General features: G+C 36.9%; 1 protein-coding gene across 3 annotated transcripts in view; it reads left to right on the top strand.

The window, feature by feature from the left end:
- CUL2 (cullin 2) overlaps positions 1 to 27,278 on the top strand; it is a 54,097-nt gene that overhangs the window by 777 nt on the left and 26,042 nt on the right. For 2 of the 3 annotated variants that reach the window (XM_067291893.1, XM_067291892.1), the window contains exons 2-6: positions 2,767 to 2,905; positions 8,103 to 8,205; positions 10,034 to 10,128; positions 15,781 to 15,886; positions 21,323 to 21,405. In XM_067291893.1, coding sequence (XP_067147994.1) covers positions 2,787 to 2,905; positions 8,103 to 8,205; positions 10,034 to 10,128; positions 15,781 to 15,886; positions 21,323 to 21,405 — 506 coding nt within the window. In that variant the 5' untranslated portion in view covers positions 2,767 to 2,786. Of the gene's footprint in view, positions 1 to 1,361; positions 1,414 to 2,766; positions 2,906 to 8,102; positions 8,206 to 10,033; positions 10,129 to 15,780; positions 15,887 to 21,322; positions 21,406 to 27,278 lie in introns of those variants that run through there. The other variant, XM_013949317.2, reaches the window with a different exon arrangement.

Raw genomic sequence — 27,278 nt, 5'->3', positions numbered from 1 at the left:
GTTTCGGCGCGGGAGGGCGCGGAGCCCGCGGCCGCGGAGCGCGCCCCCCCCGCGGCTGCCAGGGCTCCTGGGGCGCGGGTGGCGGCAGCAAGCGCGGCGCGGTCATGTCTAACGCGGGCGCTCCTTCCTCTGTTCGTCCCCCCGCCGCTGCAGCTCGGAATTACTCCTTTCTTGACATCTTTAAACAGGCTGGAAATTTGGGGGACGTCTTGATGTTGGTCAGAAGTCTGCATTTATATGTGTGGATAAATATGTTCTATGTGACAATAATGGGTTTTAAAGACTGGGGTGAAGGAAGCAACATCCCTTCATTACGTGTAAATATGTTTCAACAATATTTGCTTACCCTAGGGCTTGTCAAACAGGTATGGTTTCCCACCGCCTGAGTAGTATAAACCCTAGGCTTGATATTCTGCTCTGGTATAATTTTTACCACCAAGGGTGCTTGCATCAGTACAAGGCATTTTATACACTAATCTGGTAAGCCTGCACACTGCAAGCACTGAAGTACAGCAGAAACCCCCCCCCCCGCCCCCCAAACCCAGTGTCTTGCAGGAAAAAAAGCCTTACTGAATTTGTTAACATTTACATAAAGTAATTCTAAACTCTTATCACCACGAAAGCTAGCACAAAATGCCAAATTTCAGCCAGCTCTTTCTTAAGCCATTTAACACCTGAATACCTTTATGCATATATGGATGCATAGTGCTTTACTTATTACATATTTTGGTGATACTAAATACAATGTTACTGTTTCTTTGGGATGTACTGTGGGGAGGACTTTACCTTTCCTTCCTCCCCTCAGTTTTGCTTGTCTTTGAAGGAATGCATCTTTTTGCTTAAAGTTACCAACAGTGACTTGCAGGGGGAGCAACCTGTAACATAACGTATGACACTCAACTAAGCATACCCCCAAAATTTCTTAGGATTCTTAAAATTCTTGTGAACCATGATAATTTTTGCTTAGGGTCATCTGCAAATATTCTTGTGTTTTCTGGAATAATTACATTAAAGCTTATAGATGAAAACCACTTTTTTTTCCAAGAAGTGGGCTTTACTGTAATTTACTTCTCCTACTGAGGTTCATGTTTCTTTGAAACATACACCACATTGTGTTTTTTAACTTACTTTGGTAGATGTACTGTATCTAGTTGCTTTGTTTGTGAGTTCAGTTAATTTTCTGTTTAGTACGTCACTACTGTCATATCAGAATTGAAGGATTTTTTTTCCAAACACAGTAATAGCCATGTTGCAAATATAACAATTTATGTTTCTACTGAACTAAAAACATTCATGCATCATTTACTGATTGTTGGTTCCTCTGCTTGAAAAAGTTTCCTGTTCATAAAACCTAGGATGATACCATTTCCTTGATGTTATTTAGTTGCTACTTCATTGTTGTATGATATCAAGGTAAATCTGGGTAATATATTGATTACATTTTAAATGGAAATTATTGTATTGTAGGGAGAGGAAAACAACCTTCTGAGATTCCTGAATTCACAGCAGTTAAGGAGCTTGATTAACTAGTCAGGATGCAATTTTGCATGCATACAGTGTACATGTTAGATTTGTTTTGTTTGTCTGTCTGTTTTTTTTTTTCCTTAAAACTGAGAAATTGCATATCCTGTGGATATGAGAGAGAACTAATGTGCCTGAGAAAAGTAAAGAGCCAATAGTGGTTAAGGCAGTAAGTTGGTTGTGTAGGTATATAGTTTTCCATCATATCACTTGATTCTTTACCTGATAAAAATGTTTGATTTGCTAAAAATCTGTTTGTCACTAGCTTTCTGTTTTTCTTCTGACCTTGAAAATTTGGGAGGGCAAGTTAAGGATCACTTGCCCATCTGTATAACATGGAAATAGGAACATTCTTCTCACTGTTTGTTTTAGTCTTAGGATGGCATCTTTCTGAGCAAGAATTAGACCTCCTTTGTGCATGGAATGTCACACATCAGGTCCTTTCTAGATTAGGTGCATAGGACAGAGGTGACTGGAAACACAGAAAGAAGAGGCTGTCACAGTTTTGCCTTTCTCACCCCCCCCCCTTTTTTAATTCATCTTACCCCTTTTTTCTAGTTTTATTTCCCTAACTTAATTTTTTCTTTCACTAAATCTTTTCCAGTATTTTTAATAGAAATTTATTAACATAGCTTCTGTATTTTCAAGCCTTTCTTATTTGAAAGACTCAGTCTGTTTGTCCTGCTGCACAGTACGATAAACTGCACAGGCTCTGCATAATGCTCTGAGTTTAGAGGTGTTTTCTTTTTGTCATCTTGATCAAAGCTTTCGGGTTTTGTGGGTTTTTAAATATAACACCAGAAATGTCTCTTGAAAGTTTGAGGTGAACATGGGTTACAAACTGGCAGTATACACTGGTAATACATTCAGTGTGTTCCTGCCCAAAATTCTCAGTTACAGCTGAAGTGCCCAGACAGAAGTGCCTCCCTTCCTCCCCCCCCCACCCCCCCAAAAAAAGTGGAAAAGTCACTTTCCTTACTTGGCACTGTTAAATGCGCACCTTTGTAAGGTGATTAACTTCATGAGGCACAATGTTAGATAAATTGGTGTTACATTATAAGCTATTTGTGCAACTTTAATGTTATACTCCATAATATTAAAAATAAGGCTTGTGAATTTGATTTTTTTGCATTCTTCATGTTGCTATGCCATTGTGTCGCAGTGCACAAAGTTTAAATGAAGAAAGTCAAAGGTATTGTTTTAATTATTATGTGATGTTGTCTGACATGTTTAATTTTTCTGCAGATTAACACTATAGCCCCACAATGTCCCTGAAACCACGAGTAGTTGACTTTGATGAAACATGGAACAAACTGCTAACAACAATTAAAGCTGTTGTTATGTTGGATTATGTTGAAAGAGCAACGTGGAATGACCGCTTCTCGTATCCTTTAAGTGAAAATCTGACTTGGTGTGTTTGTGTATGTTTAGCATGTAGTAGGCCTATGTTATGTAACAATTTCAGTGGTTAGAAGCCCATTGTAAGGTTGTATCTGATATTAATCCCAGGAGTCAGTGGATATGGTCAAAGGGATATGAAGTATTCTGTATGAAAATCACCATTGTAATAAAAAGTAAACCAGTCTGAGTTTTGCTTGCTTTCAGTAGCATTAATATTTAGTTTATGCTATAGCTGTTTACAAAAACAGGTGCACCAAACTCCTCCTATTCTGATTGTGAGGTTTTTTTTGTTTTCTTAAGCGTGTGGGGGGAAAACAACACCTGAGACTGAGAATCCATACTTTTTTTTTTTTTAAATATGTGCGTCTCCTCCTTGTATTTTTAAGTGTACTGATGACTACCATGTTAGACATTTCTATAGCCAGGGTGTATAAAAAAGCTGTCTTCCTTTCTTTCCACTGTTATTGACTCTCTATTCATCAATAGCTAAGAATAATTATTTTAAACATATCTTTCTAGCTTTGATCATACAGTCTTGCTGTTCACGTCCTAGCTGCACATATGATGTTGTTGTAATGGAAAGCTTGCATTTTACTTTTCAAATGGGTTTATACTAAGAAGATTTAAGTTTGAGCAGACTTTTAAAAAGTGTAACAGTTCTAATCCACTTGCCCAGTGTCTATGCATTCATTAGCCCATATGGCATTGTGCATAATTGGAGAATTTTTGGAGGCTTCTCAGATGTTCCTCAGAAATCTGACCGAGTTTGATTTGATTATTGGGGAAGAACAGTTTAAACTTAGCAAAAATTTATCATTTCTTCTGGGTTAAAAAAAAAAGAGCTTCTGAGAAGATTCTCATACATAATTATTACAGCATAAGCTTGTTTTATCTTTAGGAGCTAGACTGTAAAGTCTCTTCTCTTTCTGAATGTGTTACTGATTTTCAGGATTGGTTTTCCTATGGTTTGAGTGTGTGTGTAAATATACACAAAAATATTAAGTTGATTGTAGTCGATGTGAAGCTTTGTGCAGTGGTGCAATAATCTTCAAGTGGCTCTTTCATTTTAAAACTTTGTAATTGTTTTCTGAGGGCATGACATCACCTTATCATGGAGTCAAGTTCAAACAACCAAAACTTACAGATTCTTTGGGTTAATTAGGTGTGCCTGTTGTGCTGACAAATTGTGCTGTAGCCATTCTTTGTAAGCAGTTTTTTAAGAACTGCCTATTGCAGTCTTCAAAAGTTGTCAACTTTCATAGCTTAAAACTGTAGCCATTTTAACAAGAACACCTAAAAGGATTTTAAATTCAAAATAATAGTTGAATGAGATATTGCAAATGATTGCTCTTGTCATACTGCTCCACTTAGAATTTCTTATGCAAAAGCCTTGTACCCCAGTCTGCTGTTGATCCTCTTTTGGGACTTCTTCAGTTGATCAAAATCAGTAAGAGAACAGTTATGAATAGCAGACTCAAGAAGCAGACTTACAAGAATCATTTGGCATGTAATTCTTAATACCTTACTGTTATCTCTTAATTATGTTCCTGGGAAGGTGGCACTGTTAGGGCCTTATCTAGCATCTTGCAGGCACAGTCAAAAGCCTTTTGGAGTATCCTCTATAGCTGAATGCCTGGAGGAGCTTGTGTGACTTGAAACTTCCAGCTTAAATGTTTGTTGACTGTTTAGTACTTATGCTAGCTTTAATCAAGTTATATGTTTTAACATAAGCTGCTCACTAAGTAGTCAACAACTTTGTGAAAGTGGTAGCTCTTCTGTACAGCTGGTGTGAAAGCTTTTTTCCCAAGTTTTAAATGTAAAAATAAAGATCTGAAGTATTAGTTTAAATGCTAGATCTTTCTAAAATGTATCTTCTTGTTTTTAATAGCTTTGTATTCTGTGTTTTGTATTCTCTGCTAAATTGAACTTAATTGGAATAATCTGTTTTAAAACACCTACAAGGGTTTTAAAATTAGTGTCGGTATCTAGGCTTTCCATAGATCAGGCTTCAGATGGGTGAGGAAATGTCATGTTTGTTAGTTTTTCTTGCTTCTTAATAAGCATAACAAAAAGGTGGAAAATAGATTTGAACTATGTATTAATGAAATTCATAAAGGTTATTTCATTGATTATAGTACTACTTGATCTGTGTAGTCTCTCTATAGTCTAAACAATGACATGAAAACAAACTGTGAGTAAGATAAAACAAAGACCCATGATTTCAGTCTACAGCAGTCCATTGCAACAAGTGGTTGTTTTCTTGAGACTGCTGAGATCAAATGAGATATTCAGACTAGAAGTATTTTAGGGGGGAGAGGCTTGTAATGTGCAAATTCCACTTCTGGAATTACTTCTTGCTTATATCCTTCCCCAGAACTTGAATATAGTGTTCTCTTTATAATTCTGATGATAATTTCATTGTTAAACATAGGTTATCCTTAAACATAGCTTGTATCTCCTACTTGAAATCCTAAAATGTCAATGAGCTGGAAACCCCAACTGTGTAGTGTTAAAATCTTCTGGAAAAGATCACTTGAAAGATCGTATGTCACTTTATTTAAACTGTGAGTCATCTTTAGCTACCTTTGACCTTCAGATTTCCTCTCTGATCCTCTGCAGAAATAAATGTTTCTGGAGTTGTTTCATTGTCCAGTAAATGAGTGACAGCTATGTCTCTCTATTTGAGATGTTACTGTAAATTTGGTTCTTGGGAATACCTTGAATAACTTTTAAGACTTTGCTTCTAACTATTCAGTAGGCTAGGGAGTGCTGTTTAAATTAAGAGATTAATCAAGCTGGATTACTGATTGGTAGTTCATCTATATGTCTTAGCTACCTTTTGGCAATAGAGCTTTCTTGAACAGGTAAAACATCAGGATCTTCCTGCTATTGACTTGTTTTTGTTTTTCTAGCTGTAGAACTGATTGTTCCACCAACCAAGTAAATGGATGAACAGTGTATGGGAAGGGTGGGGGGGCTGCAGCATAGGGGCGGGGTGATCAGTGCTGCAGATTTTAAGTGTACAGTGTGGCCATAGCCTATTACTTTTTTTTCCTTTTTTCCCCCATGCTTCTCAACCCTCCAACCCTTATTTTACAAGGATACTGTTACAAATCAGAAACTTACATCTGGATGTACCTAAATGAGTATCTTTAAGATAGGAACCAATCCAAGGGGAATAATACGAGCATGATTCTTTCTACTGACTGTGAGTCCTCATGTGCTCCATGAATTTCAGTTGTCGGATGTGTGCTATTACTGTGGAAGATTGAAATCACAGAAATTTTCCAGAAACTCCTCTTTGATCTTGCAGAAAATATCTGTTCAAAGCTGTCTGTTAATATGTGGTTTTAACTTGATACTTTTACTTTTTTAACCTTTAGGGCAATATTTGTGATCATTTAGGGCCTCGAATGAAGTATTTTTTGTTGATAGTTGTTAATCTTCTTTTTTCCTCTTAGTTTGGAATGGATTCAGTTTCCCACTGCTGCATAATGCCCTCCAAGTAGCAACTACCTGAGTACTTAAATCACACAAGGTTTTTGATCGTCTTGTGTCCTTCAACACAGAGTGGAGGTCCCTAAGCATCAGTTGTGCTTCAGCTTCCTTGACCTTTCTCAGCCTGCAGATCAGGGTGCTGAACTGAAAGGGCAGATGGCTTTCACCATTAAAGATAAATTATTGAACAGTAAGGCTTCTTCCAAGGGACAGAGGAATAGAAAAAAACCTTGACTTAAGTTTCTGGAGTAAAATATCGGATATTAATGATTAATCTTCCACTAAAGTTTTTTGTTATGGGATTCACAACATTTTGAGGGGGGAAAAAACCACTCAAGGTTTGACTCAGGGGTATGTCTTTGAACTTCTTAAATTTTAATTCTGGACCCAAAGATATTGTTAGATGAACAAGCTAGTCCAGGTTGAGCCAGAATGGGAACTTCCTGTGACCAGTCTGTTCTGGAGCACGTTTCTGAGAGATGCCTCTTTCTTGACATTCTGAGGAGAATTCTGATAAAGATCTGTATGAACAAAATAACTCCACTCAAGATCCGACTCTGATTGTTGGCACTCCCTGAGATTCCACTTGCCAAATAAAGCTTTTTTCCATCTAGTTGCCCTACATCAGTATCTTCTCTGTTTTGAGCAATACCTTTATTTAAAAAATGAAATGTGCTTTTAGGAAAAGTTGTGCGATAAAAGCTTGACATTATTCTGTAGAACAGAATAAGCAAATGACTTGCCAGCTGTCCTCATGTCCTTTAGCTCCTTTTAGACTGGCACTTTTTTTTAAGGTGAACTGGAGAAAGCAGATTTTGTCATCTTTCATGTCATCCTTCAGTTAAAGAACTTTCCTTAAAAATAATCTATACTAAGTCATTATTTTCAGCATGACTGGTTTTGTATGATACTTAGGCTGAAATGTATGAGCCTGGCATTTTTAGTTTATTTCTCAGTGATGTTCACCTGAAGCTTGGCTTGGTCCTACTTCTCTGGCAACAAAGTTCTGAAACATAAATTCTTCTCCTTACAAAGTGGTGGAGGAATATATAAAGTGTCTTTTAAGTAAACAAAAAAACCCTAGACTTTGGAAACATTGCAAACTGAAGGTGTAGCTCCGCAAGAGACTTCAGTGACAAGGCCAGCTTAAGAAGTTTGACTGTTCATTGCTGCCCTTTTAAGTGAGCAAGTATAATTGTTTTGTGGGGCTCTGTGATCTAAACATGATTACTGAAATGATAATAATTGTTAAAAATGAAACCAAAGTTTTTGGATCCACACCACCACCACCACAGTAACTTCATTTGCAGAGTTGTCCCACAAAACTGTTTTACCTGGGAAGTTGGGGGGTATGTGCTGGGGCAGCAAATTGTTTTGGACCTGGGGGAAAAAAACTTCATGTTTTGCTCTGCTCTATGCTTGACTGATCACATTCTTAACCTAATTGATGCTTATTTTCTAATAGTTATGATTTCCATTATCCAAAAAGAAATAGTCTTATTGATTATTGAATCTGAAAACTTAGATTGTTCGTAGATCAGGGCTTAAATTTCAAAAAATGAACCATTTTATCTTTTGTATTTCACTTAAATTCTTCTAAAATGTGAGGGGGGAAAAGATTCTGTAAATGTTTGATATGTTTTCATGCTTTAAGTAGATATAAACCTTGACTTTGAGCCCAGAGACATTTATGCTTTGTGTGTGGCCTATCCAGAACCTCTTGGAGAGAGACTTTATACTGAGACTAAAATTTTTTTGGAAAATCATGTACGCCATTTGCACAAGGTAACCTGTATAGTTACTGGTGTATGTGTGGGTATTTTTTGCCTTTTTATGACTTTTGGGAGAGTTTTTGTGTGTTCTGTATGGATGAGGTTGTACAAATTTTATGAGACTGAATCACAGATGAGTGTTCAGGGGTGTGTGTGTGTGTATAGGCTAACAAAAAATCGTTATTTTGTGTTAAATGCTTATAACCAAACAAGTTACAGAAATGTCTTAGTTTTGAAAATATACTGTAATTTGTCATTAGCCTTCTGTTAAGGTGTAAATGTATCCACTTTGGATACATTTGGAAACCGCTTGTATATACTTTACTAAATAAAACTTCTGAAATATGAAGGAAATGAAGTAACAGAAATGGTTGGGAGGGGAAAAGGTAAAATACTGTTATGACAAATAACAATACTTGTATACCTGTACAGCTGTGAATTAACTTTTGTGTCATCAGCAAAGACTGATTTCAACCTGAATCATGATTCATCATGTTGGATATATAGGATTGATGAATAGTGGCTCCTTGTACTTCAGTAAAAAGAGAACTAGATTTAAATAAGATGCCTGCCTCTCTTTGGTGACTGTATAGGAATGAAGAATTTCAAATTCTGGATAATACTGCTGAATGGCTTATCACTATATTTTGAACTTAGGTACCTGTTTGTTTCACAAGATAGGCTGAGCACCTTAATGGGAGGTTACACTGGTCTACTTCTGACACCTTCGTAGACTAAATCAGTTCACCAAACTGTCAGATAACCCAGTTAAAAAGTTCCTCTCAGCTCATTTGCTGAGCTGAATGAGTTCACTGAGAATAGCCTGGCAAGCACCAGCACAGGTAGAAGCTATGAGAAGTGGACATGTGCTTTCCACTACTTCCTAAGTTGGCTCTCCACCACTGTTCTTTGAAATAATGTTGGAAAGCCTTTGTGAAACTCATACTGCAGAGGAGAGGACTCTTGATTCTGCCTTGTCTCCTGGCATTCCTTTCATGGGTTAATTTTGCATAGGCTTTGTTGCTTGAGACAGAATTTTAAAAAGCGTGCTCTAGAGAGAACTATGGTTAAATTCCTAGAATCTCATCCTCCTTCACAAATCACAGTGATTTGTTTAAATCTGAATTGTTAAACTTATTCCTTTTAGAATATGAATATATATTGAAAAGTTTAGTACATCAGCAACTTCTTAGGTGATAATTAGCTTAAACTCCAAAAGATTTGGGCATAGATTTACAGAACTTAAGACATGTTTACATTTGTTAGGTCCTTGTGCATGTATATCTGTGCTTTGTTAAATCTGTTTTTTTGCCAGGATTCTTCATAGATGTAAGAACTTGTCTAAACCAGTAAGGTATACTGATTTTAAGTGTTTATGGCTGAAGTGAGTCACCTCCTCCAGTGTGCGTGTGGCTACATGGGTTTAAAATTGGTCTGTAACGGTGGGGAGATGGTTACGTGAGTTATTGTGCCAACACGATGTAAGAGTATGAACCATGCTTTTTATTCATGCCCTTTCAAAAGTACTCCTATAGAGACAAGTATAAAATAAATTATAGAGATTACTCTTTTAAAATACAAAATAAAACAACTTTTGATATTGTAGTTGGCTTATCAAAACTTCATAGTAAGCTTTTAGCTTGTTTTTAGGTCATTGCAATGATGTTATTTTCAAACTGGTTAAAGCTTAGGTGCAGTCTTGATTTTTGAATCTGTGGTTATTACTCCAAAATGGTAATCCTATTATAACTTTTACTTTATACTTATAAACTTTCTACTTAGGTATACTATTTTCATATTAATCTTAGGGGGTGTGTTTGTGTGTGTCTCTTCCTTCACAGAGAGTTCTGGAATCTGAAGAACAAGTATTGGTTATGTATCACAGATACTGGGAAGAATATAGCAAAGGAGCAGACTATATGGACTGTTTGTACAGGTAAGCATTGCAAATGAGTTATTTAACTTCTGAAATTATTAAAATGATCCATACTTTAAGTCTACGAATGTTGTTCAAAGAGGACAGTAGTTGAATATGCCCCAGGTCAGTTTTGGAGAGAGTGTAGTTATGGTAGCAGAATATGAGAAAAAAGGAGAAATGCTCCAGCAGGTTTGTTGTGCACTGCTCCTTACCACTGAAGTAATTATCCAAGATGATTGCTGCTGTTCTCTCATCATTCATATAGGTTACTTCTGTTGTGTCTGATGTTGCAGTGCCAAATATATTGGTGCTAACCATCCCACCACTGAAGCAGCTCACAACACTAGCTGTCTTTCTATAAGGATGACCCTGTACTGAAGTATGCAGTTGAACCAGTGTGTTGACTTCAAATCTTGGATAGGTACCTTGGCAAAAACACACTTCTCCCTTCTAGAAGAGGATATATGCTCTTTGGGTACTTTCTTTTCAGGTGAATGTTTGAGCTGCAGGGATTGGAGAGGGAATGAAATTTCTCCTTGTTGCTTTTCTGAAAGTTTTTTGAGAATGGTAGCTGTTCCCAGTCACCCTCTTGTCATTCTTGTAAATAGCAATGACTCCACAAGGGCTCTAATTTTCCCAGAGACTTGAGGTGTGACTGAGGTGTTCCCTTCTTTCTTACTTTTTTTTTTTATTTTTTTTTAAGATGGGTGTAATGTTTTCATATTTGCAGTCATTGGATGTTTCCCGATTGCCTCAGTCTTTCGAACAGAGTAGAGTGTGACCTTGCAGTGGTATTTCCTAGCTCCTTCAGGACACTTGCTCATGTCCCATTTGCTGTCATGGGGCTTCGTTATGTTTAGCATATTTAAGTAGTCTCTAACTTGATCCTCTTTTGTTCAGTACCTTAAAGTACCTTTACTTAATAACTTTTTCTCTCAAACTTTAGTGTAGGCACAGAGTTTGACAGCATATATTACATTCCTTCTCAAGAATAAAAACCTCCTTATGGAAGAAGCACAAGTGTGCTACCTTTTTTCCCCCCCTTTTTATTTTTCTTTCATATACAGCAATGTTCAGGTCTTAAACAAAGGACTACTTTTGCTGTTTACTCTGTCACCAGTACTCGGCTCTTTCTTTTTCCCCCCGCAGTTCTATCTTGTTACTCTGAAGTGAAGAAAGTAAGCTATGATTTTTCTGATTTTCTTTTTTCTTGAATTAGATTAACTAAAGACTTTTTAAAGTGTCTTGTAAACTTTGGAGTAATTTACACTTTAATAATCCTTTCTTCTTTTTGTCTGGAACAGCCATCCAGACAAATAATCTTGTCATATCTTGGAGATTTTTACCTTCTCCAAAGACAAAAATATAAAGAACAATTTTTTGGCTTTTTACGTCGTCATATATATGCATATGAACGCACATGCATGCAAATTATTAAAAACATTAATAAAATGGCTGATTCTTATTATACAGTGATGTATCCATTTATAACTTTGTCATGTACTTAGTAATTGCATATGCCTACACGTTCTGTGGCTTCCAAAGCAATTTAATTGTGAAAGTGGTAGTTGGGGGAAAACCTTGAAAAACAAACTGGATGCTTCTGAAACTTAACTTATAACTAGTCCTAGCTAGTTAGTGTTGTCGTGTGTGTGTGTGTTTGTTTGTTTTATTGGCTCCTGCACATCAGAATGTGAAATGATGTTGTCACAGGAGGTCTTCGTCCATTTCTGTGTCTGCGAGCACTTGCAGCAACTTGTGAAAATTGTTAGCAGTGTGTTTTTGGTATAAATTTCTTAAAGGTGTTTTCTCAGTACTTTGTCAGTTTATTCCTGCGTGCTGTTCTGCTAATAACTGGACTGATGTGTCATTTTGAAGATCAACATAACAAGCAATTATATAGGTAGCTGGTTGTTGAATTGGCCATTTTTGTGCACAAACTACAGGATTGAATTGTTGCTTTAAACTGCAAATGGAATGATTTAGCTGTTCTGCTATTTTTTCTTTTGTAACGAAGAGGAGCCAGCAATAAGTCATTTATAATCTTGCAGTGTCAATTAAGATTTTTTACTTTTTTGGAATGTTTTTGTTACCCTAGGGGATGCTGCTTAAAGACAAAATATGTTACCAAAATTTATATCACAAAGTCTGACTGTGTAGAAGGGAGAAGAGGTTTCAAACAAACAAAAGATGGTTACCCAAAAGTTTCTTCCTTGTCTTTGGAGAGGTTTCAAAGGAGGAAAAAATCTGAATAGAAGGGGCATACCCCTCTTTGCTTCTTTTTTAAAAAAGTGCTTCTAGAAGCGTGTGTTGTCATATGTGTTGCCATATACATGGATGGTAAAAGACAAAGGAGATAAATTCTTCTGGGTTTATTGTAGAGAACAAAAATAACAAGCAGCTGTCTTGAGACAGGTAAGGTCTTAGGATTATTATATTCGAGCAAAATTTCACAATGTTTGTGTTGCCAATACTAATATTTGTTTCTTACCCAGGAGTGCATAATTCAAACTACTAAAATCAAATAAAACATTAAAAGAAAAAATGTACATCTAATCATTCTGACAAGGTTTTGCAAAGTTTATATCCCCAAGGATGTTGTGGGCTATTGTGTTGTAGAAACATTGCTTTGGGAATGTGGTTTGTGTGTCTAGAATGGTAGCCAGTGGCTGAATTACACTTTGGCTCATCTAAAAATACCAAATACATGAAAATTACCATGTAACCTGGTAATCTGTCCCAAGAATTAGCTACCGTTCTGATTGTTAAACAAATGTTTTCAGTTTAATTTTTTGCTAAATGCCTTGTAGAAGAACTTAAACTTATACTTTTAGTTTGTTGGATTACCAAGTCCTGAATCTGAAAAATTTCCCCATAAAAGTACTTATGTACCAGGCATTTTTCTGATATTAATTGATAATGTAAATGGAATGCTCCTTCAGGATTCCACTCTGAAGTGGATCTGTGTTGAATGAGTCTTGCATCGCTCTTCTAAATTCTGAACTTTTTAATATCTTTCTGGAGTGTAATTGACTTTAATGGAGAAGCTGAAATCAGTTGGTGTGAAATTACTGTTTTCACATCATTTTCAGTTATTTCCTTGTGCTAGCTTTTGGTTCTGAAAATTAATGGTAAGAGTAGGGAAATGGGAGAAGAAAGGAGGAGGTTTGGAAAGACATTTGTCATTCAGTGCTTCCTCCTTCGGAATTGCGTGCAAAATTAGTTTGAAAGCTTTAAGCTAGAATGAGGTGAAGCTTTTGATGAAATTGTGATTTTTGCCTGTCCACTTCTTGCCATCTGCCTCTTAATTGAATCAGACAAGTTTTTGCAGGGGAACCTGGCCTGAGTTAAACTCACATGTTTGTAATTATAGTAGTTTTAAGCTGGATATGTTGTTTTTGAGAAGGCATGCACTGATGCAAGAGAGAAGGTGTGAATGAGGAGAGCACTGGACTTTCTTTTAGCTAGCTTTACAGGAAAAACCAGAATGGCAGCTGTTATCTGACTGATTTTTTTTTAAATGAACAAAAATCCTCAAGGGGCATGCCGGCCTGCCTTGTGTCCTGACCGTTTCGGATGTCCACGCAAGGGTGCGATGTGGCAGACCTGTGGCCTTCCACACAGACGTTTCACACACACGTTTACAGAGCATGAGCTCTGGAATCAATGGATGAGGGTTACTGATGGTTGCAGAACGGCTGAAGGTATCTGTGAGTCGGAAAGTAGGTTAGGAGCTGGGTTGTGTACCGTCACCGCAGCATTATCACAAGTCTTCATTCTTTTGACTCTGTGCTGCTCTCAGTTCTTTCAAGCTCACAGGTTCCCATAGTGCTTTTTTCTTCCTTGCTTGTTTTTTGCCTTCCTCCCAAAGTGTTCAGGTATCACTAGTCTGGGACGGCCTCTGAAGTCTGATGCTGTTAAAACACTTCAGTAATCTGGCCCTCTTCAGTGTCTGAAGTGGGGCATTTTAAACTGTTAATCAGATCTGAACTTTTTTAAAAATTCTTTTTCAGTTATGCCCTTTAAGCATTAACATAACAAATATTGTAAGCACAGTTGTGAAAGATGGTGTTAGAAATCTTTCCCCAGTTGTCTTTTCAAGAGAGGGAGAACATTTTGGTCTGAAAATGTTAGTTATTTGTTTTAAAAGAATATTGAGGATTAAGAGAGACATGTTATCACTTCTTTGTTCTTTTTAAAAACTGCATTCAGTAGTAAATACCAAAAAAGTGCATTTACAACATTTCTTATGTATAACTGTGCATGAAACTAATGATGCAATTTCTTCTGTTATCTTTAAAACTTAAAATGCAACTATTTGCTGGTTGCAGTTACCCTGAACTGAGTGATGGATCATAACTAACAAAAATAAACCCATAAAAATTGACACTGTTTTTGGATTACATAGATCTGTTCTCATCTATATATACCGAATCATTATAAGCCCTTAGTCTGGACTAATGCTATGTTCTTACAAAATTTACAGGTAATTACCAACAAATTTCACAGCAAAAAATTCAAAATACTGAAGGGAGTATTTCTACAGCAAGTGAATGTCTTGTATATAAGGTTCGGTTGGTCTTTGAATTGACCAGACAGGGCTGCTGAAACAAGGATTACACCTCAGAATGACAAGTGTTTTTTCTCAACAGATTTTCTGCCTTTGTACTCCTGGAAGAACCATTTAGCTTCTCTTGAAGTGCTTTGAGTTCATCTTTATCAACAAAATAGTCTGAGTTCCACTTGCATGTTAAGAATAGAATTCTGAATAGTGGCAGTAAAATAAATACAATTTGAGTTAATTTATCCTGCAGGTCTTTCATTCTAGATTATGAACCATTTCACATTGTGCTGTGTGTTGTCTTGTGCGGGTTATTCAATGAAATTTTCAAATATTTCTCATAATCACTGCATTTTAGGGTGTGTGGGTTTTTGTTGTTGTTTTTTGGGGGTTTTCTGGTTTTTTTTTTTTTTTAATCAGTATAAAAGTTCCCGTTTGGGATACTGATGATGCATGAGTTAAACAGGGAGCCTTGTATAAACTGTTTTTTTGTTTTTTTTTCCCTTCCCTAAGCAGAAGATGCATTTTTAACTTTGGATCTGATTGATTGGTTCTGGTTTCTGTGGAATGGTAAAACAACAATAGTTGCATATGTTGTTGTGCCTGATGTAGAGTAAAACCAGTAACATTTTAGTCTGAGAGAAATACAAAATAATACACAATACAGATAGAGGAAAATACATTTTATGTAAACATACGGGAACTTTTTTCTACAGTTAAAAATAAATCACTAGTATTAGTTGACTTCTCAGAATTTTAGCAGTTATTTTGCATATGCATGGATGAATAATATGGGCGAGTATGTTGAAAGCTGAATTCTTCTATGAGTATATTACTTGCCTACCAAAAAAATGCTGAGAGTAGTATATTACACTGTTGTTTAATATCTCAATTACTAACATGGTAGTGTTTTAATATGATGTAAGATCTTTTATATCAAACCCATCTGTATTTTAAGAATTTCCTAAAGATAGCAATGGTATTAGTTAAAAAAAAGGTTATCTTTTGTGATGCAGAAGACAGTCTGCAATTCCAGACTTTATTTAAAAAAAAAAAAATTCTCAAGTTTTCTTTTACTTGTCTTAATTAGAATGTCTTTATTTTGGTAGGTACCTCAACACACAGTTTATTAAGAAGAACAAATTGACTGAAGCTGATCTTCAGTATGGTTATGGAGGGGTGGATATGAATGAACCATTAATGGAAATAGGAGAGGTAGGTATGTCTGAAAGTAGGGGTGAACATAAACTGTATTCAGCAGTGCTTCAGGTTCAGGTTCCCCCCCCCCCCCCCCAATTTTGATTTTCTATGTCACAGAATCTGAATAGTTAAACACAGTAGAAGATATAAGCACTGAATCCTTTGGAAAATGCGATTACGGTTTAGATGTGGAAAAATATATTGTGACCTTTGTACAGAAAAAAAATTAAACAAGTACAGAAATTGGAGAACTTTATTTCAAGGTGTGATAATAGATACCGTTTTGCAAAAACCTCTTATATGGCACTGCTGTCTAGAAAATATTTTGAAGAGGTGGTATCTTTGTTTTTTGAAATCTTTGAAATACTACTTTTAGACTTCTATTTCTTGATGTCAAAGTTTAGCAACTTTTTTGAGATTAGGGCTTGCTGTGATACTGTGCATTGTATTTTCTAGTGCAAGCTGTCTTGTGCTTATACTGTAGCAACTCTCAGTCTGAGACTTTGGAAGAAAGCAAATAGACATTTTGTGCACTTAAGTATTGTATGTGGGTTTAGGGTTTTTTTTAGCATCTTAAAAATAGTTTGGGGCAAACGAGTGACAACTGTAGTTACTAATATTAAGTTGTAAAGGCTAAGGCTCACTTTTAAATATCTGTGAAATGAAAAAAAAAAAAAAAGTCGTAAGTAGTAATACATTTTGACATGTTGCCATGCATAAGTGAAGCGTATATCATTTGTCATTTCATTCCTACTGTTGTACCATGAAATAAATATAAGGAAGTAAAATGAAAAGACAATTTTACAGTTAAAAAAAATTACGAGATTTTTCAAAATGAAAAATGTTTTAGAATGTCTTTAAGTAGATTTTGAAAAGACCTCTTCAGTCTGAATCAGAACAAAACTACAATCAAGAATGCAGTTAAATAGAAAGTTTTCTTGTGAGTGCTTGTCTGTCTGTCTGTTTACTTTGTGTCTGTACGGATGCACACTGCTAGTTGGAGAGTGTATCTTATTCTAGTGTCACCTATAGTGGTGTGTTATATTTTCCTTTCCTCTCTACATTTGCCCTTTTCTGTAAAAGGAAAATGAACGCTTCTCCCTCTTGTGGTTTGGAAAGCTATACAGCACACTTCCCTCCCCACCCCCCCCTTCTTAATGTTAGAACTTGACCTGTCAGTGGTCACTGTTCTTACAGCTCTTGAATTTCATCATTGTAGGTAGATCTCTGCTGCCTTTAGTTAAGAGTAGAAAGAGATGCATGAGGAAACATCTGTGTTTCTGACCAGCATCAGCTGGATGGAAGAGGGCACTGCCAGCTGAAATTGCTGGCAAGCTGGGGGTGGGGTGAAAAAGCACCAGAAGCTTGATATACTTTGAGACAGGGCAATTCAGTGTTTTCTTCTGCTCCCAGGAAAGGAAATTCTTCTCTTGTCTACCTATGCTATCTCTAAGGTTTGCTTATTGGTGGTATCTCTAAAGTCTCATCAGTGCTTGGAAGTGCACATTGCTGCGCCATTTGTAGTGTCTTCAAAATGGCATAAACCATATTTCGTATCTCCTCAGACTGAGATTTAGCTGAATCTGTCCCCACAGTTGTCTGAGGTAGTTCTTGGCTCAGTACTAATGACCTTGTTAGTTCAGATGCTTTTGGGGCTGGGAATTGTTCTGAGCTTGTTCCTGGAGCTGGGTGATGCTGATGTATTAGTGAATCCTCCCCCTGTTTCAGTGCACTACTAGAATCTGAGGTATTGCCAAAGGATCATGGTAGCAGCTTCCTTTTTGGCCACAGCTCTCTGCCCAAGGATATGTTTTCCAGGGAAGAACAAATAGCAGACCTGGCATTTCAGCTTTTTTGAGTATTCATTTTCCTTCATATCTATAAAATCATAGACAGAAAAATACTGTCACAGAGAAATACTAGCGGGCTTTATGGTTAGTTTGTTTTAACCAGGACCCATCACAATGTCTTTCATAAAAAGAACACCTATAGGATATCAGACACCACGTTTCCTTCCCTGCCTTTGTGAGGAGCATTGGGAAATGCCTTATGGGTCTCTTATGCTGATAGATTTCATTCCATGGTCGGCGTGAGGTTCTGATTATGCTCCTGGATATTGTTACAATAGCTACAGTTCCTCTCCTACATCTGGGCATCAGTTAGCTAGAGTACTGGGAAATCACTGTGGAACCAAGGGATTTTTCTCATCTTCTTAATTTCACTGAATAGTTTAGAGATCTCTGAGCTAGATCAGTTTTTCTGATGGGAAGAGTCATTATCAATGGCACATGCTTGTGATGATGATGGACCCTTCTAAAGAAACCAGGAACTTTCTATACCACTGTGATGGAGAAATTCTCTGAATTTGTGAACAGCCCTTTAAAAAATTGGCAGAGAAAATGTGAAATGTTTTTTTCCCCAAATAAGGGGCCCCAATGGGGTCATTTTTCTTCAAGCTTCCCAACAGATGATCCTGTTAGGCTAGCACATCCCTGGCTCATCATTTGGGCAGGTGATGGGAAGAGTCACAGATTCTTAAACAAGAAGCCTGTAACTTCTGGTGAAGATGTTCAGGATGTTGTCTGGAATCCTACTAATCAGTTTTTGATTATTTCATTTCCTAATACTCCTTCTGTTTCTCTTTCACCTCTCACTCTAACAGATTATGAAGAGGGTATTGGTAATGTTGCATCTTGAGACAGTAAAGCTGATCTCTGTTGCTGGTGTAGGAGTAGGTTTATGGCAGTGATTCCTTTGCCCTGAAATGGATTACTGACTGAAGTCCTGTGCTCAGGTAGTTTAAGTTCATTAAATTATAAAACTGTTTTTGAGGAATTCATTGTCCTGGAAAGGAAACTAGTTCACATTTCTTGACCTGCAAGGCATTCACCAAGTTTATCAAGTCTTTGTATGGAAGCGTTTTTCCTTTTGTTATCATTCCTGTTCAGAATCCTGCCACCTATTCTTTGGATTGTACTGGGAGATTTACAAAAGTCTTCGTCTCAGTTGTTCCTCACTTGCAGAAGGAAGGAATTACCATTTATCCCTTTTTGGATGACTGAGATGATCTTGTTCTTTATCTACCCAGGAGCAAACGGACTTTGTATACTGTTTTCTTCAGTCTCAGCATGAAGTTACAGACGTAACATTCTGTATTTAGAATTTGTAGAAGCAGAGTTGTACTCCCTATCTGTTAAAATTTATCTACTTCAACATCGTTCCAGCATGCTAATAAATCTTTGGGAGCTTTTCAATAATCTGCTTATATCCAGAGTATGTGCCTGCTTAGCTTTTCTGGGGTATGTAGTGAGTACTTGTGTGAGGCTGGAGGTGTGTGTGTGATGTTTTTGGGTATGGCTGCAAACAATTTATTATCCCAACAAGTGTTCCAGAGATCCAATAATTATAGTACTGGGAAAAGTACAGAATGAGATTTATTGATGAAAGGAGTCAGCCAGTGCTTGCGGAAGACTTTTTTTTTTTTATCCTTTTATATTTTCTGAATGTATAATGAAGAATACTGCTTCTCTGAGTTGAGATTGTCAGTGATTTCAGAGTTCTGAGTTTTCAGTCTCTTTCTGGGAGCACTGAGCTATGAAATAGTTGGGATGCAGCTTCCATTTTTTTCTGCATCATGGGGCAAAACATTCTGGAAGTTGGATGAAACTACCCTGTTCTGTATCATCAGTCTAAGTGGAGCAATAAGGTCAGTCCCCCTGCAAGGAGAGCAAAGTCTGAGTTGATATATCTCATTGCTGGATTGATCTGTCTGTAGTTTACTTGACAAGAAAATTGCAACAGACGGCTTGAGCTGTTTCAAATTGGCAGATACCATGTCAGAGACCACATTTAAGAGACCACATTATGGAATGAAACTACCTGAGGTCAACCCCTTAACCTCATAGTCATGAAAAGTGACAGTTCTTTTTCTCCAGAACTAGCTTCTTTCTGTGCTCCCTGCTGGGTGAGTTCCTGCTGTCCTAGTTAGGGAAACTGTTTTCCTCTAACTTTTCTCCTACTCCTCTCCACACAGTAAGACACTGAAAATCACTTCCCAGACAGTTTTGGTTTCATAACGTCATCTGTCTTTTGATCTAGAAGCAAATCTTTCTCTTCTTTGGACGTGTTTCTGATGCAGCTGGGTCAGCTCTACCTCCCTAACATCTGTGCACTGTATTGTAGCATGAGTGCTGGATAGCTTTGAGGGACAGAGCAAGTTTATTTGTCTGCTCTTTAACAGGAAGATGTATTTCACAAAGTGGATCAGATTTGATGCCTAGCCTGCAGTTAGTTGCCTACTTTTTTACAGTTTTTACAATTTATAGCTAAGGGGCTGTTAGCTCTATCAAGGTTTGCTTAGCACTAGTACTTCTTCTCTTGTTGATTTTGAGCAGCTCAGTTTTTCCCACTCTACTGACTGGTAGGTTTTTTTAGAGGTCTTGGGGATCAATTATCCCCTTTGAGCTTTAAATCAGACTTATTTGTTGAGAAAAATCTTTTGAACAGCTACAGTCTGAGAGCTTATTAAAATAGCATGTTTTGAGAGCAATTACTTCATCTACAAGAGTTTGAAGTCTTCAAGCCTATTTGACTGGTCCCTCTTAAGATCCTTTCGGGACAGGGTCACCATAACTATTAATCTAAAATTCCTAGTGAAGATTATTTGAATTCATTTAAGTCAAGATACTAGCTTGCCAATGTCTTTGCCTAAGCTATGTACCGCTTAGTTTGGGATCCTCTATGTATCTTATAGACAGACCTCGTAGCAGCTGGTCAGGACATGTTCCTTATTGTCAGCTAGCTTTTGTTTTATTATGGTTTTTAGCAATATTGGTGGTAATACAGAATGAGATCTACAAGGCTGCAGCAGTGTCCTTCCTTCATGCTTTCCGTAAGCATTGTGCAGTGTTCTGGTGTCTGTGCACAGACAACACACTCCAAGTAGAAAGGCAGGTTACTTGTCTGTAATTGTGTGGTTATGTTGTTTATATGTACTCTCAAAACTTGCCCTCATAAACAACTTCCTTAGGGTCCTTATATGCATTTAGGAATCCTTGATTGATAGGAACCAGGGAATGCACCAGTCCTATTAGGTGTGAGGAACATGCACATGGGACCAAGAGCACTTCTCTTCAGCCACTGCCTGAATAGAAATTCTGTGTCTATCATTACTAGTTTACAAATAATGCACTGTATATCCAAATGCAGTCAGATATTCTAGAAGAAAAATGATAAAATAACCTAGTTTTAATTAAAAAGTAGATAAAACATATTGACAGACTCGGGGGCAGGGGACTGTTTCCAAGCAAAAGAATTTTTAAAAGGAGGAAAAGAGGGATATTTAATGACTTATATTTAAAATCATGACTTGGAAATGGAGTGATTTTTCTTTTTTCCTTTACAATGTGTATTTGTTTATTGATATAAGCTTGTGGTGTTGTGTTCTGACAGCTAGCCCTTGATATGTGGAGAAAACTAATGATTGAACCACTGCAGGCTATCCTCATTCGAATGCTCCTTCGAGAAATAAAAAAGTGAGTGTTTGATTATTTTCTGCTTTTACAGTGTTAGGGGGATTACACTTGTTTACTTTGAAAAGCTTGGAAACTTTGACCAAATGCTTCTCTGTTTTGCTTGAAGATAGCTTTTTGCCTTGATGACATTATTTTATGAACTTCTGTAATGGTTGCTACTTAATTGTCATTTGCATGTGTAGAAAATACTCTGAAAAGAGAAAAGTTATTTCACTGTAACGCAAGGGTAGTGATCTTTTCTTCCTCAGCAGCCCTTCTTATCAGTGGGAGTGGGGAATAGCTGGGATAATTATCCAGGGCCCAGAGGGTGCCTTTCGCCCTTTTCTTGACCTGATGCTGTCTGCTAATGGTTTCTGTTCTGTTGGTAAACATAAGGACCAGGACTCATGCAAGGGCTTACTGGAGCCAGAAAAGCTATGTTGCTTTCCATGGGACCCAAAGCAATTCTTGGTTATCTGCCAAGAAGACTAACCTTCTGGCTTTTTGTTGCTCAGTTGAGTGACCAGTTCAGCATTTTACTTAACATTCTTGGTGTTTTGTTTTAATTGTGAAATGGACATCTTTACTGTTTGCGCTTTGAGGAAATTTATTATTTCTGAAAATCTTTGTCGCTTTTAAAGAAAGTCCATGGTAATTACAGGGTAGTTACAGTTGTAGTATCCCCATTAAATGCTTGGGACTTTTTTAGTTTTGATTTAAAACATTTATACTGTATAATTCCAAAAGGTTCTTTTTAATTAAAATTAAGAAATCTGCTACAGACATTGTGTATAGTAGCAAGTTCCATCAATTTTTGCACTTCTGCTGTTAGCTAAGATAACTCTGAAGTTGCCTAATGACTGGGCTTTCTTAGGTGATTGGGTGCCTCAGTGACTCAGGTGAACAGGCTTAACACAGGTAAACTGAAAGAATGAGGTAATCTGCATGATTGAGGTGCCCTGGACATGTAGTTGGTCAGCCAAAAAGTCCTATTCAAAAGGCATTAAAGACTGATTTTAATATTATCACTTTATTTTTCCTTCCTGAATTCAATTATAGAAGGCTTATTAATTGATATAATGTCTTCTGAGATGCTACTTCTGAAGCCAGAAAGTATTAGCTTTCAGTCATTGAACCATGCTTCCTTTGTAGCCACTGCTAATACTGCTTCCTTCGCATGTTTACTTTTAACAATTACACTACAGCTAAATGAAGATTCCTTAATTAATAATGAAGAAAATGCTCCTTTGCTACATCAAGCACAGTAACATCACACAAACATTTTGATTAATCTGTATATTTCGTTGGGGGGTCGAGGAGGAAATCTGTGTTTGTTTGTTTGTTTGTTTGTTTGTTTTTAAACAAACTTCTCATGTCTGTTAAGAGTGATGGAATGTGTTTATTTGAGGTTGACTATGGACCTCACAAGGGTATGTAAGTCAAGACTCTCATTGGCTCCATGGAACTTTAGATCCTGAGACTGTAACAAGTTGATGCTATTTGTTATTAAAACATTTGGAAAGTTTTAAATAAAACTTGAGTCATTGTCTGTAGTGGTTGGGTCTGTATTTTCTTTTTCTACATTGTTAAGGATTTTTCTGTGCGATCTCAAGTTATTTCCCCTCTGTTTCTCAAGATATAGAATTAAAAATTTGCATCAGGCTTGTTCTAGCCATTTTTTTTGATTTGCATATCATATAATGAACTATATAAGAGAGAACTTAGTATACTAACTATTCTTTTTGGTATCATGAAGTGTAGAGATTGCTTCTGGAATATTTAGGATTGCCTTTCTATGAACCAATATTGTTGTCATTGTTTTTTGCTATGATTCCGTGTCAAGTTTGCAAGATAATTTTAAAGACTTTTCTGCAAACACCTGGTAACTGTCTTTTTAGCATTGAGTTCAGCAATTCAGTGATTCAACCGTGTCTTTGAAGAAATTGATATCAATAATTTACACATATCAGCAGTACAGGAGTATGGGAAGATTGATTTTGTTAGTTGAGAATATTTAATAAAATTACTAATATAGAAATGTATATATATGCACACATACAGCCCTGCTCCGATTAGATGCCTTCTCAGGTGTAGTATTTTAATTAAACCATGTGCATGTTTAAGTTTTCTTTTACAAAAAGTTTAAAATTGGTCAGTTGAACTTATAATTAGAAGATTTTGCACAATATACAACAATATGTGGAGTTAATAAACAACATCATTGTGAACTTGTTGCATACAAAGGTATGTTTATTACTGTACTGGAAAAGGTAGGGGGAGCAGAGGCACAAACTTTGCTTTCAGTTTTTATTTTATGAATATATTTAACTGCAATTTAAAAATCCTTTTGACTGAAGTCATAAGCACATATACCTGCAAGAAGCTATAAATTTGCACAATACACTGTACATTAAAATTAACACTAAACTTTTTTGGAACATAGAGACAATGAAATACAAGTAGTGACTTAGATCAGTTTAGCTTTCTTGTTTAGCTGAACCTAAGAGTTTGTTGATGCCAAAAGTAGCAGGCCGTACTCTTGTCCCTTTCTTGTGCTGGCTTTCTAATCCCTTAGTGAGCCAGTTGAACTGCTAATATGACAGAAAGCTCTCTGCTTTTTCTTTCTTGGCTTAATATTTCCCTGGATTGGCATGATGAGTCAGTTTAGCAAAGGATTAGACAAGTGCCAAAACAATGTGAAAAAGATGAGGAGGCTTGTGACTGAGTGAAAGGGAGCAGGATTTGCCCCCTTGACAGGCAGAGATTTGTTAAAACACTTAAGCCTGTCTTGTCTGACTGCACTTTTCTTTATATATAATTTTGAATATAACATACTTTCTTCCCCCTCCCTCTAGCCCAAGCACTCCTTCTACAAGGCAAGCTGAATATCAACTTACACATTTTTGTTTCAACACAACAGAAAGCCGACAAGATCACAAATTGTGAGAAAACTCATATATGAAATTCTTAAACAGAAATCAAAAATTATTTAAGTGTTAGCTCAAATGACAGTGTGATTAGTGCAGACTAACTGGGTCAGACTTGTTTACTAAAGATAACTAACACTCTTTAACTAACTGAACCTATTCCTATCTAAGCTGATAAATTATTTATATGATCCACAGAAAGGAAATCTCCTGGAAGTTAATAACATTTTTAAGCGTTCTAAACAGGCTAGTCTAGTTTACAATGAGGTCTATATTTAATTGGGCTAGATGGGCCTTTGGTCTGACACAGCAGAACACTTAGTTTTAAATGATGGAAACATCTTTTAATTAAAGCCATATTTATTACTGTACCCTGAACTTTAAATATGTTTATATGGATATAGTAGCACACTGTGCAATACATGCAATCACTGTAAGCTTTAATCTTAAAGTAGGAGCAAAATTTAGTTAATATTAACTGCACAATCTCCTTGAACTTGTGTTTTGTAGTTTTCTCCTTTGATTTGAAAAAAAGAAACACAGAAAGAGAGAAATTAGTAGACCTTGTGTTTCTAGTGGCTTATCCTTTTGTGTATTATCCAGTGGTTTATCCAGATTCTCCATCAAATATAACCTCATCCTTTTGTTTCCTTTTCCCAAGACGTCCTGTGACATCCCTACTTCTCAAACTGGTGCAGCCAGTCTGTAGCTGTACGCATCCATATTGACCAGCTGACCACTACAAGCAGAAGATATGCGTAATAGCATTTCCCCTCAGTGGGACCACTAATTTGTGGCCCCTCCTAGTTCAGCTGATAGTCTTTACTACAAATATCGTGGAAAATCATCTTTGAAACTTCTGTAGGTGTCTCAAATTTTGCTGAAACTGGCCATCTGCTTTAGAAATTCTTTGCAGCACAGTGCTATTTGTGTAAACACAAACTTGATGCTGCCAAAGTGGAAAGAGTGACAGCTTTGTGATGTATGCTGTAAATATTATCTTGTAAATAGTGTAGCTTTTCAGATTGGTTCATGATGAAGTCCATAACAGAGTTCTGTCAATGCATTTCTTGGCACCTTTGATATATAATGCTCTCACACTGAGGAAACTATTTAACTTCTTAAAATGCTGTGAGTGTGGGGAAGAAAAACAGGGAGTGTGGCATCTGTTGTAAAATACCTAAATGGTCATGGTCATTACTTTGTTTTGTTTTTCACTGTATTAAAATATATGGTTTTAGTTAAATGATTAAAGCTGTAAAATTCTGAATGTTTTTGAAGTCAGGTGAATCTGACAGCATGTAATTTTCCTGATACTAAGAATCTTGTTCCAAACTTGTCATTTGATGGGCAACCCACACCCTCATTACCTTCTTATCCTGAAGTGCATTTCAGTTGTTACTCTTTAAGGTGTACTACCTCCTCCCCAAAAGGAAGGCCAGTTCCATGCTGTGCTCCTTTTCCTCCATTGCCTTTATGTAGTATGGCCTCTGCTGTTACAGCCTGTCTTCTCCCTTGCAGCTCTGCCATGGAGCTGCATCTGTCTCCTTTACTCTTGTACGTCTTTTTCTAATAATAGGTTAACCTTTGAACTCCCTAGTCCTGACCTTTGCAGCCCCCCTCTCCTTCAGCATCTGTATCCTGTAAACAGCTCGAGCACTGCATGGGCTAAAGTCTGTGAAGTGGCCAAGCAGGGGGAGTTGAGTGTAGTTGTATCACCAGTGTCTTTCTAGCTCCAGAACCCTGCACGCTAGGCCCACGATACGGAACATACCTCCAAGATGCTTTAACTTTCAGTTACAGAGGTTCCTAGGTCCAGGGGCTGTATGCTATATGCGGAGGTTACATCTATCCTGCAACTTACTGGGCTCCTGGGCCCTCCTGGATGGAAGCGGTTCCAGCCCCAGCCTGGTGTTACAGCTCTTGCTGCCTTCTGGCACCAGGTGCCACCTCTGCCATCCTATAACCTGACCCAGCAGAGCCAGACTGAGAAGGAATACAGGATGCTATTGCACATACACTAAAACAGATTTTTATTCCATTGGTCTGACTACCAGAAACAAGGGGGAAACTGACCTCCTGTCCCCCAGGGAAAGAAGAAGAGAGAGCATCTCTGAATCGGACCATCCCTTCTGGAGCAGTTACGCATTAGATCAGCTCAGTCGTAATGAGGAACCAAGCTACACTTGATTTGTTCCCAAACTGCAAGCTGCCGAAACTGCACAATGATGGCTTGTAATCTGTTTGAAAGCTAGTTCTTCTCTAGTCTTCAGGAGCGTAAGCCTTCAGATTTTAGGACGCAGTGGTATTTAAAACAAATAATACATAATTAACAATGTTGTAGACACATGAATATGGTCTGATTTATATAATAAAGATTGCTGGTATGGTTGTCTAGGCAAACCTCCCTAGCTCATGGGCGGCCTCTGTCTTTTTTTATTAGTTCCAAAACAAAATGAATGAAACTTCAAATGCTTTCTCCCCCATTCTGCACCAGCCTAGGGGGATTGATGTTTGGGTTTGGAGTGAATTATTCCTGTAACTGACCATCCTATACCAACAAAAGTTTCTAATAAAGAATGGTTTTTGTCTTTTCAGTGCAGTCTAGTTAAAGTAAAATTTTATTTACATGTTTATATATGTATGTATATATATGAAGGAAAAACTCTTTAAAATTGCAGTAAATGAAGTTTAAGTATAAATATACTTTAAAATTTCATGTGTCTTTTAGTCCTATTTACATGTAGGAGTTAAGGAAAAATTTTATTTTTTCTAAAGTGTATGTGAAAGGTGAATTTTTTTATAGTGCAGTTGATGTTTTAAGGATGTCAGTGCTGCTATGAGTGGGACTGCTATTTCTAGTGTTTGCAAAAGAGTGAATACTGATATTTTTGGCATGCAAACCACTCTTGTTTTAATTATTTTGTTTTCAACTTAGTGGGTCTGAAGAGAATGTTTTCTTCATTT

The sequence above is a fragment of the Apteryx mantelli genome, chromosome 2, assembly GCF_036417845.1.
Source record: "Apteryx mantelli isolate bAptMan1 chromosome 2, bAptMan1.hap1, whole genome shotgun sequence".
In the NCBI taxonomy this organism is placed as follows: Eukaryota; Metazoa; Chordata; class Aves; order Apterygiformes; family Apterygidae; genus Apteryx; species Apteryx mantelli.
The sequence above is the reverse complement of the archived record's forward strand: the minus strand, read 5'-3'. Positions and strand labels throughout refer to the sequence as shown.